This window comes from Tachypleus tridentatus, chromosome 13 (genome assembly GCF_004210375.1).
Source record: "Tachypleus tridentatus isolate NWPU-2018 chromosome 13, ASM421037v1, whole genome shotgun sequence".
Lineage (NCBI taxonomy): Eukaryota > Metazoa > Arthropoda > Merostomata > Xiphosura > Limulidae > Tachypleus > Tachypleus tridentatus.
Window position 1 is genome coordinate 107,920,779 of NC_134837.1, and position 19,963 is coordinate 107,940,741.

The 19,963-nt window shown below is 31.0% G+C and overlaps 1 protein-coding gene across 3 annotated transcripts in view; it reads left to right on the forward strand.

The window, feature by feature from the left end:
* The window catches only part of LOC143240273 (uncharacterized), a 69,384-nt gene that overhangs the window by 37,253 nt on the left and 12,168 nt on the right, over positions 1–19,963 (forward strand). For all 3 annotated transcript variants that reach the window (XM_076482453.1, XM_076482452.1, XM_076482454.1), the window contains 3 exons: positions 2,957–3,336; positions 17,675–17,785; positions 18,878–19,016. In XM_076482453.1, coding sequence (XP_076338568.1) covers positions 2,977–3,336; positions 17,675–17,785; positions 18,878–19,016 — 610 coding nt within the window. In that variant the 5' untranslated portion in view covers positions 2,957–2,976. The remainder of the gene's footprint in view (positions 1–2,956; positions 3,337–17,674; positions 17,786–18,877; positions 19,017–19,963) is intronic.

Sequence of the window (19,963 nt, forward strand, 5' to 3'; positions counted from 1 at the left end):
AACTTATTTCAAGGGAAAATATATTGTGTAAATTATATTTATCATTAAAAGTTTTCAAAGCAAAACGTTACAACTTGCTCTGTTAAAACTAAAGGAGTGATATGTCTAACTGGACATTACTACTGGCATTAATGAGAATAACTAACTGCGTAATTTAACGTATGATACTTAGCGTAATCTAGTTTTATGATTTGCAAGTCTTAATACTAGTAACTATACTTAATCGACAGATGTGTTATGTATACTGTATGTAATGTAACAAATGCCAAATAATGAACAAACTATCATTAGAAACCATGACATATGCCATAACTTGCACTGATACATAAATATTGTTGTATGAGTTAAGTTTTATTATTTTTCAGCTTATAAAATAATTTTAAGTGAATTAGCCATAAATGTGTCTGATTCATGTTTTAAAAAATTTAATATGGTACAAAGTAAGTACACGAAGTTTGATTCCAGCTGTCTTATTTGATTACACTAACCAGTATATGAGAACGTGTGTAGGAGAAAAGCCTGCAAAGGAAGTCAAAGTACATCAATTCTTTTATTTTGGAATATTAACCTGTAGAAAATGTGTATTCATGGACATCTGCAGAATTTATTCTAGGTGGAGCAAGCCATTTCCTTGGAGTTCCAATGCAATTCTCTTGCTGATTATAGTTTATGTACATCTAATTTCATCGTTTATATTTAAACATTTTCTGATATACTTTTTAATAAATTATTAAAATAGATTTTATTTTTTGAAATTTCAGTGAGGATAAGTGTTTTCTTGCTACATCCTGCATTATATAAACTAGCAGTATATATTAAATCATGAGGCAAATAATTCTACAAATTTAAGACTAGTGTAAATTAAGATATTTAAAGAAAAATTTGGGTGGAGGCTTTTTAAACAAAGAATTATTGCCCATCCAAGTAAGTGTCTGCATACAATGCTGACTTGGCAAATATTCTATGATAAACAATTACTGCCACACCTGCTTCTTCTTTTTGACAAACAGAAATAATAAATGTAGATTTTTAAAGGTGTTAATATGTTATAGTTCTTTAAACAATATATATATAAAACCTAACTAAAAAGCCATTTCAGTCACAAGCTTTCAGTTTTCCCAAAATATAAGTATATACTCTAACAGTCATAACAAGCTATATATGTGTATGTAATATATATTGGTGTTTTTTGTTTGTTTTTTGAAGGTTAGACTTTAAAATGTGAGATTGTGAACAGATAATTGTGGTGTAATGAATGATTTAATGGAAGAATTAGCAAAATTGTTTAGTAAAGATTTTCTCAATTATCTTTTAGCTTGTTTGAATATAAACCATAAAAAAAAAATTGGGCATGTTTTTGGCTAAAATTATAGGATATGTTGAGTTTGTAAATAAGTTTTCATTGCAAAGTCATGTCTTGATATTTTGTATTATGATTTGGAAATTTGACAAAATTTTCATTTTAAGAAGCAAGTTGTAATTCCCTTTATGGTGGCTTTTTTCCTGTTGTTTTAGTGTAATCTGTATTTTTATTTCAATTAATTTTTCTCTTTTTCAACAATAATTGTTAAATGTGTGAAAACTTTAACAAAAATAGCAATAAATCTAGATTTGATTTCAAATATTTGTTTGAAGAATATTCAGGTATTAACTTTTGTGTGTTGAGTACTAGGTGACAGTCCTGTGTGTTGCATTGCTAAGAGTTTATCCCTGATATGGACACTGGCAACCTTCTAGAAAGTAGAAGAAAGTTACTTGTATGATTTCTGGTGATCTGCTGGTTCTTTGCTGTCTTATTGATTCCCATCTTTTACTTTCCATAGCTAAACTGTGCAGTATTTGTTTTCCAGTACTTTTATTCTTTTTTAACATTGCTATAGACCTTGCATCATTGCAATTTTTACCTTTCTAGTAGAGGGTCTTGATAAAGGGGCTTATTTTGTGAGCTTGTCAGTTTTGTCATTTAATTTTATCTCTTTATGGTCTGGCACATCTTTCATGAATAGTCTTACCAGCAGCTGCTTTGCTTTCTGCCATCCATCAGTTGACCATCACTGATTTTTTGCAGTACCATTTGTGAGTCAGTTGCAAGTATGGTGATAGTTTTCTCATTGATTTCAGCAATCCAGAGAATAATAGCTTGCTTTATAATTTCCAGTTCCATCCCTGTAGGAAGCTTGAATGCTCCACTGGAAAGTTGTTTTTGTAAGACTGTTGATGCCCAACCAGCTTTCATACTTTTGTGTGGGAACCAATTGTAGCTATGGTGATGGGTAATTGTTTTTCAAAATTTTTACAACAGGATTTTTCTGATTCACTTTCTGTGCAAATTGTGTCTTTTATGTAGACTAATTTCTACATATTCCAGTGACATTAAATGTTTATTCCATGTGGTAGAGATATGAAATCTTAGTGACAAATTATCTTAGTGGTGACTGTATGGTAACTACCCACACATGAATGTTTCCTAGATTCCTTTCAGACAAGCCCATGCTTGGCTGCTGACTTTGGGGTTGATAGGGAGCTACAATGTCTCAATTAAAAATGGCAAATTGTTTATTATTTATTTTTTCTTAACCTTAAAAAAACTGGTGAATCAGTAAACTAGAGGCAGATTTTTATTATGTAATGAGCATGTAGCTTAGTGTCCAAAGTTTTCTTGATATTCTATGGAACAGTTTGAGTGATGTTTGTGGTTGAATTCTAAAAAAGATACTCTATCATACTAAGAAACCAAATGTTATTCATGTGTAGATAGTTCTGCATTTTCATTCTTCAAAAACTTGTGTACTATTGTCATCCTCAGATGCATTTTTGATACAGTTTTCTGGTTGCTTGTATGTTCTATTTGCTGTTTCTATTGGTATTTACATGTGTATGTATACCAATTTTATGTTGCATTTATATAAAGTTGCTTGAAACAGCTTTTTAATTAATATTATGTTCTATTTTACAGCAGAATACGATTACCAAGCAATGGCACAACACCAGGGTATGTCACCAGATGGAAACTCATCTAGTATTCATCCTTCAATGGCTCAACTTGCAATGTTACCAGCAGGGTTGAATTTAACAATGAATACTGCTAATCAATTAATAGGTACAGGGCTACAGGGATCACCTTTTGCAAATAACAGTACTTCTCGTCACTTCTCTCAAGGAACACCGCTGATGGCATCCTATCCAGCTGGTAGAGGTGGTGGTGGAAAGATGAAGAAGAAGCCAAAAGTGAACAAAGATGGCATTCCTGCTCCAAAAAGAGCCACCACTGCATACATCAACTTCACTCAGTGGTATAGAGAAGAAATGAAAAAATCAGGAAGACAAGTACCTCGGGTAAGTTTAGAGAGGAAACATGAGCATTATATACCCTCCAGTGTGATTTGCTTTTCAGAACTAAAATAAGTTAACTGTGATTTGTATCAATATTCAAGTTTATTTTTAAGTTGATGTAAATCTTGCCTTTAATTTGCCTATTGTTCTTTCAGAAAAAATTAAACAATTTAAAACTTGTTTTAAAATAAAGAATTAAAACCAATAAAGGGATAATAACAAAAGCAGTTACAAGATCTCTGCTAGTTACAGAGTATGAAATTTGGTAGGGATCTAGGTATAACAAACAAACCAAAACATAAATACTTTTGATATTCTAAGAAAACAAAGAAGGAGTGGAGAAGTGAACTACATATTAAAGGTTAAGAAGATTAATAGAAGTAACCAGTAATGATCAGAGATTCTTGAACTCTTAATTAACACTTTTATTCATTAGGAACACAGAAAAAATTATGAAGTCGATCTGTTAGAACAACAAAATCACACCAATGTTGAATGTGCCTGAATACACAAGTTTTTGTCTGGAGAGAGATGTGCAGAAATCTCTTACCTAAGACACCTCATTGTTGAATTGGTATAGCCATTAGAGCAAACATTTTTAATGTTTCTGCTGGAAATTGCCTACTTAATTTATATTATAGACATTTGTGAAGTGGAGGACACTTGTCTAACTTTAGACAGCAAACATTGAGGCTGAATGGAAGTTGAGCTATTCAGTTCTCTTTATCAGTCAGTGATTTCATTAAGCTGTTTTATCTCCATTCACATTTTTTTTGCCTTTACTTTATTGGTTACTGGGAAAGGAACTCTGCAGGACTTGGTTATGGTAATAGATGATGAACAGTGAACAACTAAAGTAATTTCTTTAGAACAAAAAACTTGTCTGATTTCTGCTATAAATTCTCAAAAATTCTGTGCCACTTTGCAGACTGTCTTCAGTGTGTCATAACTTCAAATATACACAGGTTAGTAAGAGTGTTATGTTAATACATGCATAATTTATAAAATGTGTTTGTGTGCTTGTACTTGAAAGTCACATTTGGTTTTGCCTGTATAGGCCTTGTAATTTCTGTGTGTGTATAGGTAGATGTGAACAATGGACAGTCAGAAAATCATCCTTGTTGCAGAAAATTTTTTGGTATGAAATTGGGTTTCATAATAGCTTTCAGGTCAATTTCGAATAGTAAGAGCTATATATTTTTTTCTCCATCTTATGATAAGAAAGCTGTGTCTCCCAAGATATAGTAAAAGATTGGGGGGGGGTAATTTTTTTTCCAAGAAAATGAAGTTGCATCTACCAAAAAATGAGTTGATAGTGAATAAATCCAAGTCTAATGTCACAAGTTTTAATTTCTTAATTTCAAAATGATGTGTGTGTGTGTATATATTTCTCTATTTTTACTTGTCTGTTCTGTATATGACTTGTTCTCTCAGTTTATATATCCTTTCCATTCTTACTCTAATTTCTTCATTTTAACACACATTATTATAAGCTATTAAAACCGTAACTTGCAGCCTCTGGTTGTCATACTTTAGAGAAATATAAGCCATGCTTCTCTTGCATGTTCTTAACACATTATTTATAACCAATAGAAAGATAAATTTTTAATATTGAATTACAAAATAGGTTAGCTTTTTCTTACAATAGCATTTGAATTGTTCAACCTACAGTTTTAAAGCTGCACTTGCCAAGATGTATGCCATGATAGCTTATGGAACATTGTATTCTTGTTCATTATTTTGTGTTCCAACTGAATGAAAATTTGGTAAGGTACTAATAACCCTACCAAAAATTAGGTTTAATTCTAACTGAGACTTTGACTTTCAAAAAGTACAAGATCCCCCACATATAAGCACTAATGTGCCAGCACAAGGACAGCCAAACTTTAATTATTGGTCCTGACAGTAATATTTACATTAATAAAGTTTTCTCATCTACATATCATGATCTGTCATTTACTGTGTAACTTCAGTCATCTTAACTTATTGTATATTGATGAGACCAGTGACAAAATTGGTGATAGATTTTGTAAACATAAAAGATCTATAATCAACTGAAATTATGATCCTTTAATAATTTGAAAACACATTTGAGATAAGTGTAATTTTTGACAACTTAAAATAGTCCTTCTGTGATCTGCATGTATCAATTTCCACGAGTACAAGAACAGCAGCATTCATTTATGCATTGACCCTTCTGATATGGGTGAGTGAATTCCATCCAACCCATGTTGCTGAAAGTAACCATGAAGCAATTACATTGTAACAGTTTAGAATGTATATGTATGTTTAACTAATTTTTCAGTTATCAATAAACATTACAAGGCATTCATGCACAAAGTATTAACTCTTAAAATTCTTTACTTGTTTTGTTCATACATTTTATTTAAAATATTGACTGTCCATTATATAGTTATTTTGATATTAAGATTAAAAGTACTTTTATGCCTCAGAAAATCATCAAATTTTACTTATGAAATCTCAATTATCAGATAAGCATTTTTAAGAAAAAAGTTGTTTATTTTTACTATTAAATTTTTGTGGAAATTTGACTAATTCTATTCTACTAACCATGTAACCACTATAAAGAAAAAAAAGAGGGAATAAATCTAAGTAAAGTTAATTTTTTTGTTCTAGAATTATTACACATTATAACACAAAACCATAGATGTTTGGTTTAAATACTGTCAATCTCATAGCATTTTGTGTGTGTGTAAATTTATTTTATTGGTCTTTCATCAGTGTCTAATGTTGCAGAAGTTGAACGACACGATGCATGTACATCCATTATTGTATCCAGTAATATAAAACTAGCCTTTACAAAATGACCTGTCTTGGCTGTGTTGTAGTGGACTAGCATTTATTAAAATACTTATTTTGGTTATAACACATTATGTATGTACATCATTGATACTCACAAACAAGTTCTTAAATTTCAGTTCTCTTGACACACAGAACAGTAAATAAATGAATGTAGAAAAAATTTTGTTCTAGTTATAGGTTTTACTTGTTTGCTACTTGCTGTAATTTGCTAAGTCTTCTTGTATTTCACATGTGGAAAATGTAAAACTTGAAGTTTTTTAGGCTTTGTATATACCTTTTGAAATAGCAAAAATCAAAAATTACTATATAAATACCACAAAATTCCACTATAATTTTGGACTTACTAGCCAAGTTGTATTTGGGTTTAAACAACTATTTTTCAAGCCCAAAGTGGTTTCACCTTACCACTTGGAATCTCTCATGAAAAGAAAGGATTTTCTACTAAAATAATTTACAAAGACTCTGAGAACCATGTGGTGGACATTGAGCTTTTGATCTGTTATTCACATGTTCTAGACAAATGTGGATGTATCTAAGCATTTCCAAAAATGGAGGGGTGTGGACAAGATCACCATGTTTAATTTACTAAATCTATCGATATCTCAGTAAACAGAAAAGACAACAGCTTCTAATTTTATATTCTAGCTTGTCACTATTGGTAATCTGAGTTCCTAATTTGTAAGAAACTAATTTTTGTATTTGAACATCATAAACATCTAATCTGAACCAATGCAGCATTCAACATGCCATATGATATTCAAAAATCAATATATAGGATTTTTTAAATATTTACCTTTAAGAAATTAACATGTAATACTACTTTGAATTATCTACAATTTGATATCAAAGTTATTGATATATGTTCGTAAAATAATAGTTCAACAGAATTTTGAATGTAAATCTACAGATGTGATAACATGATCTTTGACCCCTGGCCATATGATGACCTATCTTGGTAAGATTAAGGACCTTTTATCTATCTGGCTTAATTTAAAATTTATATTTTTGTGACAGTTTTTATTCTTATGCATTTTCTATCTTTATTAACACAGTTATGAAATAAAATTTTTAAATAAACAATGAGTAAAGTATATACACATTAATAACCATCTATTTTTAAGTTAGACTATCTTTGTGCTTTTAGCATATTGTTATTGGAGTTTCTCTTGTGGTAATGATTTAAATTCAGTATTGCATACTACGTTCCACATAAAGTACGTGTTTACATTGTTATTATTTTAATATACTTTTTTAGTGACTGTAAACATTAATTACTGAATGGTTTAGGATTAGTTGTTGCATAAATCACCTTTTATATTAACATCTTTTTCTGTTACTATTATCTCAAGTTTGTGCAAAATCCATTGCATCAGTGTGAAAGGCAAGGTTTCTGTTTCTTCAAATTACCTTTGAGATTATGCAGGCATGTTTAGCTGTCAGTGTTCTTGGTTTAATTTGTTGTCAAGGTCTTCTAGCTTCAGTGCAAGTGTTGTGTAGCTCCTTTAATATTTTTTTCTCATTACTTAATCCACTACAAATAACTTGGTTTGTATTTGTATATTATTTAACATGTCACGTTTTATAGAATCTGGGAGTTTTCCTAAGTATTGTTGCAACTACATTAGTCTGTTCTATCCATTGTATCAGGTTATTTTTAAACATTATGAAACTCGTGTAGAGCAGTGATATTCAAGCGATACTGTTTGATCTGTGATTTTTTTTGTTGTCTGAACCCTTGACTGTTCTTGTCATAACCAAATTTACTCTTTTTTTACTCTGTAATTATAGACCAGTAATTGCTGAAGTAAGATCAAATAACTGATAATTACTTGTGCATAGCAGATCTCACCCCCACCCAAAAGAAATTTGATAATTGTTGCTCTTCATACTGTAAGTACCTCTTCATTTTAGTGTTTTCACTCAGTTTTAAGGTCAGCATTGATATATATCTCTTTTGTTTTTGGTTTTTTTTGTTTTGTTTTTTGTTATCGTAGATTAAGTATTGTCTGGCCCAATTGCTTTACCATCCTTCAGTTTTCCCATCTTTCCAGCTTAATCCAAGTTTCATTTAAGGATATATCTTCTAGGTCTGTGTTGACTGTCATCTCTATAAAATATAAAAAAGCATTTGGATGGTCAGTGAGTTTGTAATCATCACACAAATTGTATCTTCATTTTTAATGCCCCAACTCTCATTCTAATTTTTTTTTTCCAATTAACTTAGTTTTTACTGGTAATTAACATTTTAAATTTTTCATAATATATTTTCTAACCACTTCTATTGTGTTAGGCTTCTTAATTTTATCTAGCAATGTGTTGGAATTTGTCTGCATATGTAAAGACTTTCATTAAATTTCCTTTCTAAGACCTGTGTGCTTAAGTTTGGCATTTACAATGTATTTATTAACCCTTCCCAGATGGGTTGCGTGTTAAAGGCCATATCGTCTCATTTGTTGACTTGCACTCAAAAGTTTGTTGAACTACCATTTTATGCATTTATCTCCTTAAGTTTGGTATCAAAGTGTAGATTATAATTCAGATTTTCATATTATACATTATTTAATTTCTTAATTTAAAAGTAAATATTAAACACCTCCAAACACCACTTTGTGTGTCGCATTTTATGTTAAATGCAGCACTGGTTCAAACTAGATGTTTATTATGTTATGTTACAAAGTCTGTACTTTTGTATGAATTAGAAACTCAAATAACCAGTATTGACAAACTAGAATATAAAATAACTTTTTTCTCTTTGCTAAGCTATCACTATATTTAATGATTCAAACACAGTGACCCCATTTTACCTCTTTCCATTTTTGGTAACACTTCCTTAAATATACCTACTTCTACATATGATGTGAATAATAGTTGGAAGCTCAGAATGTTCTCTCTTTCAAGACAAACTTTCAAACTGGTAAGTTGAGTTTTTAGTCTTTTTGAAATTTTGTATTTATTTAGATTCAAATACCATCAGTTATTAAACTTGATAAATAAAAATGGCATTCTGTGGTATCAATCAAGTAATTTCATTTTTTTAGTTATTCATATGTATATATGAAACCTAAGAATATTTTATTCATATCTTTCATGTGAGATTTTTTAGAGCTTAGCAAGCTAAGACAAGCAACAGCAATGTACAGATGTCAACTAGAAGAGATAGCTGTGTGATTTATTTCCATATTTACTGTTCTACATCTTAAGAAAAATACATTTAAGAAACTCTTTATAAATAGTAATAATCTAAGTACATATACAATTTATAACAATTGAAATGTGACTATTTTACCCTACACTAGTCTGCTAAAACACAGCCACTACAGGTCATTTTGTAAAAACTAAAGATCAGTGTTATAGTGTTCTTAAGTAATGTTTGATAAAACTATCTGGACATAAGGATTTTGCCAGTGAAATTTTTAATTTTCTAATGTACGAAAATATTTTTAAATTTAAAATGAAAATTACATTGTGTTAGATAGGCTACATATAAAAAAAAGGCATAAGTAAAAAATTGTTTAACAAACCTCAGGAGTTAATAAAAAAAATATTTTGTGTGTGATGGCCTTGGAATGTTTACTGATTACACTGTGTAATGCAAATTTTGTTCCTGGATAGTATGTTATTTATTAATTGCTTATGTTGTAAAAGTACAGAAAATGGCCATTATTCCCTTCAATCTTTGCTTTTGTGACTGGGATAATGAAATTTAGAAATTAACTTATTTTCTATGTAAAAACAGGCAAATTTGCACATTTTTGTTTACATAAGGTCTGAATAAAACAACATATGAATCAAGATTTGCATGTATTTACATTAAAGTTATACAAAAATATTTAGGAGTAGTTTTTCGAGATTTGTGACTGCAATGTAAATCACTTTCACATATCAGCCCTCAAATATAGCCTCCCATCATGTTTTTGTTATACATTTTTGGGTCACAAAAGCAAAGTTTGAAAAGAAATGTAGGTCTCTTCCATTTACTTTAGGCATAAGCAAATGGGAAATAACACTTTCTGTCCAGGAACAATAAAACGTAAAAATTTTATTACATAGTGTAATCTGCTAAATTTCATCAGCATATACTAACTTAAAAGTAATAGAATGGAAATTATAACAAGTACAGAATAGTTACTGAGACCAATCCTATACTGAAAGAGTTAATTTAAACAAGGTACTGTACTTGTAGTAATTTTCCCTAAATATTTTCACTGCAAACAAGTGTTACCATACTGGGCATTATACCATTCTTCTTATATTCACTCTTTATTGCATTTGTCCCAGCTGTTTCTTAAATTACATCTTGTAATTCATTTTGCATCTGTTTCAATACTGCAACTTTGGTATATACTGTGCCATTAGTTTTACAGAGTTTTGAAACCAGTGATTTCTTGTGTATGATTTCAATCCCTCTTTTTGAAGATAATACTGTTTGCCAATTTTTTAAATTTTGCTGTTGATGTTGTAATCAATTGTTCAATTTCCATTTCATCTGTTATGTCAAATTAAGTGGGGTATATTCAGTTAATTTCTTTCCTTATCTGATCTGGACCCCAGTTTTCTTTCATTGCTACATCATTTTACAATATATTTACATGTTAACTTCTGCATATTGACTCCCTGGATTGTTTGGTGAAGCCACAGTCTGCTTCAGCAAACTAGACCTCCAAAATAGTACCAAACATAATCTTTTTATATGATAAAAACAACTAAAATCTTTCAACAAATACTGTTTTTGGATCCACATTAAGTTGACAGGCTGGTTCATTTGCAAATGTTAAAAGTATACCTCCTCAGTGTTCTAAATAATATCATTATTGAGTGATACTGAATCCAAAGTAACATTTTCTCTAATTTGTTCCATAACTAATTGATGGAGAACACTATTCTGTACTAACTGTAAAGAACTTTTGCCTTCATTATCTGGTATAAAAAATTTCCAGTTAATACTTAAATTAATTTTCTGTAACTAGAACTCAATTAAAACTATTTTCAAGTGCTGTCAAATCAGTTTTTATTCATTTATATCTTTAATAATAATTCTAAAGCATTTTGGATAACTAGATTAATAAATGATGTGAACAGATCAACCCCTATCCTACTCAGCATTTTCATAGAGCTTTTTTACTCCAAATAAATTCCATAAGTTTGTTCACCAAACGTGATCAAAATAATACGCAGATTTTAACATATACTGAACTTTTGTAGTTTATTGCTTCAGCAACAATTCTCAACAAAATGAGACTATGATCTATAGATATTTAATGATATCAGTTTCATGTACCTTTCAGGTAGAATTCTCACTCAATCTTTTCTACAGTATTAGCTCCAACATTTATAAAAGAAGTTCTGTTACTTTTCTTAATTAAACAAGTTTTAAAAGTATAATGAGCAAATACTTAATACTTGTTTTTGTAGCCGTAAGGAACTTTTGAGCAAAGCTTCACAACTAAGCAACTATTTTAACAAATATTTTCTTTAAAGTTTTTTGGGAATGAACTTAAATCACAACAAACATTAATGAAATATAGATTAAGTGGAAGTATACCTCACCACAAAGATCAATTAATCTCAAGGTTTTTATTATCAGTGCTTCAGGTAATTTTTTATATTAGTATGGGACTGATTGATTTTTGCCTTTGATTGTTTGTCATGGATAAGCATCTATGTGCTAGTGTGTGTAAAAATGAACAATTTATAATAGTTTGAATGAACCAGTATTATCTTACTGTGTATTTGGGCTCAAGAAAGTACTACAACACACACACACACACACACACACACACACACAGTTTGCACATTTAATTTTAATTGTCTTAATTCTGTGTTTGTATAATTGTGAAAGCAGTACTTTTCTTTGGGTTTTAGCACTGTCTTAGATTTTAATTGTAGAATTGGAATCATCCATTGAAATTTCTGGGCCTACTAACGTTACAATTCTTGTTGAACAATCTGTCTTTTCAGCTTGTGTAAAGCATTTGAATTTTGTCTTGTGCCTGTCTAAAATGGAAAAGACTCTTGCACAATTAGCACCTGTTATATAATGGATAAAGCCAATTGACACAATTTGAATGTGTTAGGAAGATGTTCACCATGCACTATAATAACCTCTTTTACAGGGCTCAGTTTCAGTTTTTTAACCTATCCCATTCATTTTGTATCAGATCATTGTTTTTCCCAGCATCATTTGAAATTTTGGGGAGTTTATTGGTTCCATAAGAATCTGCAAGATCAGTAATGCACCATCTACCTGATCTTCATCAAAAACAGAAGGTCAGTTGTGATTCCCAAATTATGGATGTTTTTTCCATTTTCTTGTGTAAGCCTGTTGGTGATGTTCTGATGAAATCTTTCTAATTATTGTAATGGATTTACTAATATATATGTTTAAAATTTCATGTAGTTTGTGTTGTTCACTGTATTGCAAAAGTTTGCCTGTTCTCTAAATTTGCAGATTCTTGAGTGCAGGAAGTACTAGTGATTAGCAGAATTATTGCCACCTGAATTTTCTAGTCTTGTCTAATGAATGTAAAAGTAGCCATTGTAATATGCAGGAAGACAGAATATTATTGGTGGGTCATTGCAGTCAGTATACTGTGCAACAGATTTACTGTTGTACATTTATTTTAATATTTGCATTTGTTTTAGTTTGCATGTGACATATATTGTTGGATGTGTATTTTGCAAGTTCTACCTGTTCTCTAAATTTGTAAAAAACTTTCAAGTGTAAGAATAAAATGTTTTATGAAAACACTGGTGAATCATTTAATGTTGCTGAGCTTTTGAAAATCTAACCTAAGGAGTATGAGGAAATCGTGAGACAGTAATAGAATGTTTAGTTGGAAACTAATTGTGATTAATGCTTATTAATTGGTAAAACTGTTCAATCTCAAAATTAACTTTGAATGTTGGTATAGCATAATTTCAGCAGAAAAACTCACTTGTAAATAATAGAGCTAGCTAACATTCCTGTCAAGTGAAGTGTATCTGTGTATCAACTTAAAATTAATTTGTCTTGTAGACCTGGACAGTTGATAAAATATGCAGTTCCAGACAAGATAGACTGAATATTGTATACAAGCCATTATTTGTAATAGCCATTAGTATAAATTGTATTGTTTGTATATTAAAATATGTCAAAGAAAATTGTATCTATGAATCTTGTTGACAACTGTCATAAATTTGACATATACTGATGCTCTGTTAACTTATAACTTCAAATTATGGGCATCTAATATGAGGTATGTTATTAAAGCCATTTTTGTGGCATTAAAATGTGTAGCGATGTAGCTATTACACCTGTTGTACCTAGTTCAGAAAGAGTTGCTACGAGAGAAGGATATAATGCACATCAACCACCTCTGTGTGATTCTGTAGTTTACAATTCTTTACCATTGAAAATGTTCTAATGTTATATAATTTTACATTTTGTATTGTGAAAGGCTGTTCAACATTCTTGATGGCATTGATATAACTCACTTCATGTCTGAGACAAATGGGGGAGGGCTTTGAGTTTATTTTCTCGCCTTCACCATCTGTGTATGAGCTTTTTTTTTTTATTTCGTGTTTACTCCTAATTTATTAAAGGTATCCTTGAAATGTTAGGGGACTGTATAGGCTTTGCCATTATCAAGTTTTACACTTCCAAAGTAGGATGTCTTAACATTTATTTCATACATGTATTTTACACAAATGACTAGCTTTTGTCAAGTTCTAGATCATATGACTCATCTATAATGAGATTATAAAATTCACATCTTCAAAGATGTTTTGCAGTGTCATTACATACAGTTTGGTATGTTCTGTATTTCATTGAGGTTCAACTTAAATTTTTTCGTTTCAATTTTCAGACCATTAAAGAAATGAAAATATTTTAGTTTTAGTTTATTTATGGCTTCTCTTGGAAGATTTGACTTTACACAAAAATAAATTGTTCAAAAATGTGTGTGTGCAACATGCCAGTGCACCATGATATTCTAATGATTTATTCATCTTTACATAGTAAAGCCAGGATTCACTGGTGTTTTATATTTGACGATAAAGGAGAGAAATAAGACTTTTGAAAACTTAACCGTGCAGCTGTCTTAAACTTGGCACTTGTGTGCTTTTTGTTCATTGTGACATTTTCAATTTTGTCCAGTATGGAAGTAACATCTGAAGTAAGTTTAGGAATTTCCAGTATGAATGTAAAACAACTTCTGATTGATATTTATGTTGATAAAGGACATCTTGAATGTGAATGTTAAGTGTGTAGGTGTAACAAAATTCAACTCTTAATATGTAGTACCAGTTGTAAAATCATAGTGTAGGTCTGGTGATGTATTCAGTAAAAGTTGTCACAACAGCTTACTTCTCTAATGAAATGGTTAAATATGGAAATGAGGCACTGTTTTATTTTTTGCTTTATTTTAATTTTAGTAACAAAACAAATTTCTGTATGTGAAAATATTATGTAATGCAATCCACAAAATGAGTGCACCTACACTGCAAAACCAACTGTTAATTGGCTGATAGTAGATCATTTAGTATAGAATTATATTTGTTTTAAACACTTATGATTTAGGGTGACTGTTAAGGCACATTTTGACTATTTCAATACTATTGCAAACAGATTCAACTTTATATTTTAGTAGTTATAACATATACCTGTATTTGCTGAGAATTAATTTAAAAAATGTCAATTAAACTGATATTGTGATTTTGTTGTGTTGTAATACATGGTAATCCAGATGTCATTATATTTGACAAAATACCAGTCTGCTAGCTACATATTTCTACTTTGTAGGCCAGAGTTACTCCGTTTGTCTACTGAACATGTTATTCTTCTACTCATTTACATTGAGATGAAATAGAATAAATAACACTACTGTATGTAACAAAACTTTTACGTTTTCTTGTTCCTGGGCAGAAAATGTTATTTCCCAATTGCTAATGCAAATTTTGCTTTTGTAACCTAGGTAATGAAATTTTCAAATTTGCCTGTTTTCCAGAACATTCTAGGTAGATTAAATGCTGAGTAGCTGATAGAGAATTTCCAAGAACTTTCTAGAATGTTGTAGAACTTGCAAGTAGCAAGTCACAGGAAGCATCACTGACATTTCTCAAGCTTCTTCTCTCACCAAGATGAGCTCTGCTTCTGCCACAATGCATCCAGTCCATGCGAGGCAATTGGAATTGCCTTTAACCTGAACGAGTGGCACCTCTTGATAGCTCATCCAGAAGCCTCCAAGCTGTGCTGCTCCATAACGGGAATAAATATCCATCTCTTCCTCTGGCTCATTTGATGCACCTCAAAGAGGAATACACCAGCGTCAAGACCTTGCTAGAAGCCTTGAAGTATGATGAGTATGGTTGGGAGGTTATCAGAGACTTAAATAGTAGCAATCCTGATGGGTCTCCTAGGAGGCTTTACCAAGTTTCCCTGTTATCTTTGATTTTGGGACAGCAGGGGCACTGCAGTGCATTACAACAGGAAGCAGTGGCCACAAAGAATCAAGTACTGTGTGAGGAGGCACAATGCAGAGTGTGAGCCACTAGTGGACCTCTAAAAGGTGTTCCCACCATTGCACATAAAATTGGGGCTTATGAAAGAACTTGTCACAGCTCTTGACAAGGAGTCTGCATCCTTCAAGTATCTTTGAGACTTCTTCCCTAAGCTCTCTGAGGCAAAGGTCAAAGCTGATGTCTTCATTAGACCACAAATAAAGAAGATCCTGGAGTGTACAGAATTCCCCAAGAAGCCCAGCAGGAATGGAAAAAAAGCTTGGGGCAACTTTGTCACAGTGGTTTGGGGCTTCTTGAGCAATCTCAAGGCTGAACATTATGTGGAATTGGTTGAGGTTCTGGTGAAGAACTGTGGCAAAATAGGCTGCATGATGTCTCTGAAAGTCCATATCCTTGATGTTCATCTTGATAAATTTAAGAAGAACATAGAAGCATACTCAAAGGTGCAAGGCGAGTGCTTCCACCAAGATAAACTGGACTTCGAACACCACTACCAAGGAGCAAATAACAAAAGTATGATGGGATACCATATTTGGTGGCTGATATGTGAAAGTGATTTACGTTAGTCGCAAATCTCAAAAAACTACTCGCTTCCAAACATTGTTTAGTTTTGTATAGCTTTAGAATAAATACATGTAAATCTTGATTTATATGTTTTATTCAGATCTTATGTAAATGAAAATATGCAAATTTGCCTCTTTTTACATAGAAAATGCATTAATTTCTAAATTTCATTATCCAGGTCACAAAAGCAAAGTTTGAAGGGAATAATGGCCATTTTCTGTACTTTTACAACATAAGCTATTAAGAAATAACACATACTATTCAGGAACATTTGCATTACGAAGTGTTATGTAACATTTTCATGCTTTTCAAAGCATGTGTAACATTTGCTGGAAATGGTGTAATAGCTCAAGCTATGTTTTATTGCTTTATCTCGGGAGGGGGAATTAATATTCTACACAGCAAAATAATACCACAACAGAAAACACACATAAAGAAAAGAGAGAAGTTTAAACTGTTAATGTAAGTAATTTGTATCATCACATTAAAACAGGAAGGGAAAGGAACTGTATTAGTCAATGTATTTGTTTTCAACCATTACTTTAATTATTGTTGAATGTCTGTAATGACCATGGAAGTAAATACATTGTTTGTATAAAGAAACCTACAGATAAAATAAACAATGTTACCAAAAAACTTTATGCTCAGTTTGGAGGCTCTTGTGATTATATGAATAAAATATAAGAACTTTGAAAATAAGTACAAGTTATCCTTATCATGAAATTAATGTTCATGAAAATACTTCATTTTAAAAAAATTCTGAATTTTTATTTAGAACATACTGTTCACTCTTAATAAACAACTGACAAATTAGTAAATTCAGAATTAAAGCAATCATTAATTTTGTTTGGTGATGCATATGCTTTTAGGCTTACAGGTGAATAAAAACAGTAAAATCAGTCTAAATTAAAGGAAAATTACTGATAAAATGGGATGAAGAAAAGGTTTGCAACCAATCAAATACTAGGTATAGCTATTGTTATTAATTTTAACTTACCATTGGTGCACTGCTATTGGGACAATCATAATCACAACCTATTAATAGTTCAATATATTGTTACACTCCCATTTGTGGTTTACTTTCTTTTTAAGCATGATGCAAGCCACTGTTTTGAAAAACAACCATTTTCAGTGTGAAACTGGTAAGCACATTAGTTTGTATTGTAGCATAACAGTGATATTAAATCCATAACTGATAAGTGTAAAATAAAAATGTCACACCTCTCAAAAAATTGTGGATGTACTAGCTATTGGAGCACTGTTACTGTGGGTTTTTTTGTATGTAGATAACTTAGATTTCTCTATGCAGTTAAAATATTTCATTCTTGGAAAGTTAGGACAAATGAATTATTGTAAAGTCACTTCTGATTTTATAAATTAGTATGGTATGTAATGTGTTTTTCCAAGGAAAATTGTTGAAATCCAGTGCCTTAATATACACTTAAATTATTTTCAGATTGGTGATTTTGGTAAAGAATGTGCTGCTAAGTGGAATTCTATGTCAGAGGAGGAGAAGCAGCCTTTCATTGATGCTTCAAGTAAAGACAGAGAACGTTATAGAAGAGAAGTATGGAACCAGTCCATATTGTCTTTAATGTTACAGGGTGAAAAATCTTCACATACTAATTCGTAACTGAAAATATAGCACACATTTAGTAATTTTTATTTTCTTCAGAACATCCAGCAATCAACACTGGTCATGTAAGATTATTTTCATTTACTGTGATAAGTCCTTCAGGCAAGGCTGTCAGGAAGATTATATTTCTTTGTGTAAATTTGCATTTCCTTATGAATTGTGTATTTAATCCATGCAGTATGTTCACTTTCATTGATCATAACTGGAGGAATACAGATGGGCCATATATATCCAATTTGGAAAAACAACTGAAAAGATGAAAATCGTTAAGCAAAGTTAATTACCATTGGATTGCAGGAATACTAAATAGCTATCCCTGTTTTTGTATATAAGTAATAAAGACCAAATTTCTGTTCCGAGTAATATAACATGCTGAGTTGGACATTCAAGTTAGGTGTAATCTTTTACAAACTTTTAGGCATAGTGACGTTAGATAAGTATAAAGCTATTCAGTGCATTCTACAATCTTTCAACATCAAATGGATGTTGATAAAATTAATCCCAAGATGAAAGATCCATGGTAGTTCATAGCTGTAAAAATTGCTTCGGAACTGCCTCTTGGAAGCATACTTAGAAATTAGATGCTCTAAGTGAGCCCAAAAACTGGCCCATGTGGATGGAAGAAATCCCAGAAGAGTTTTTAAACCATATACTGTTTGAGCTTTCAGTAGTTTTTACTCCATTTCTCAATGAGATATTAGTCCTGTACTTCCTGTTATATTCACCTTTCCTCCAATCTTGTACCTTTACATTAACGTTTTAGATCTTTTGGTGCCAAATAAAGACATTTATCTCCAACTTAGTTTTTATGGTCTTAGAAGTTATTTATAATTCATTGCTTTATACTTACAGAAGTTTAAAGCTGAAAAATTAATGTGTGAAGTGAAAAAAACTTAATGTAATTATTGGAAATTTTTATTTTTTTTAGGTTAATTCATCCATTTATGTAAATTGTGTTAGTTTCAAGTAATAACTAATAATACAAGCTAAATATTCTTTCCTGTTGTTGTTGCTAATATGTAGATGGCCATTTATAAGCCTGCTCGTGATTCCAACAAACCTAAAAGACCAGGAACAGCCTTCATGCTTTTTATGTCTGACTTTCGAAAACAAATGGCAGGGAAAGAACCAGAGGGAGGTGTAGCAGCTATGGCCAAATTAGGTGAGTTAAGGTGCTTGATTTTGAACTCTTTATGGTTGGGTATATTTCTTATTTATGACATGACTTTGAATTTGACACTGTATTTTTAGTTGACATATACTATTACTTGTGAACTTGTTTTCCTAAATGAAGCTCATTTCAACTGATAAGTAAATTTATACTCCACTAACTTACTTAATTATCTATATAATTATGGAAGTTTATATAATTCAAATGCTGACAGGAAATAGTTAATTCAGACCTTATGTTTATGAAGAGTTTATACTTTAAGCAATTTTCTACCCAACTCTGGCCTGCATATCTAAAAGTGTGAAGAAAATTTCAAGAAATAACTGTTGCATTTTAGTATTGAATAATTGAATAATAGATGCAAGCAATAGCATGCATTGAGACAAAACACTAATCCATCAACCGGTATCACAATTATAATTAAATATGAGCTATGGCTGAGTTTCATTGCTTAATACTACATAGCATGAATTTTGTTTTTTCCCATAAATTTCTGTAAGCTGTTTCTGATATTTGTTACTCTTCCTCAGGCTTACAGAATCAGTAGAAGGTTCTCCACTTTTGCATGTTTGAAACTAAGCTTTTGGTCAGTGAGCATGTGGGTAAGGTAACCAAACTCTGCATCAATGACTGTTATTGTGTCCTATGCAGAGTACTACTTCCATCAGTATTTACATGAGTGATAGTGTACTTTGTTTTGTATGTTATAGCCTACTGCACCCTTTTACATCTTTTTCAAATCTTCTCTCAGTATTTAGCACAAAGTTTGCACCAAATTTTTGTTGCTCTTCCTTGATGAAGAAAATCCAATTTGTCCACTGAGTTTGTATTTGCTGAATATTTACAACAAAAATTTTCTAGTTAAATTCAGACATTTTTACAATTGAAACTGAAACCTGAACTGAACTATAATAGTTCATAGCAGCCTTGTAACCTCA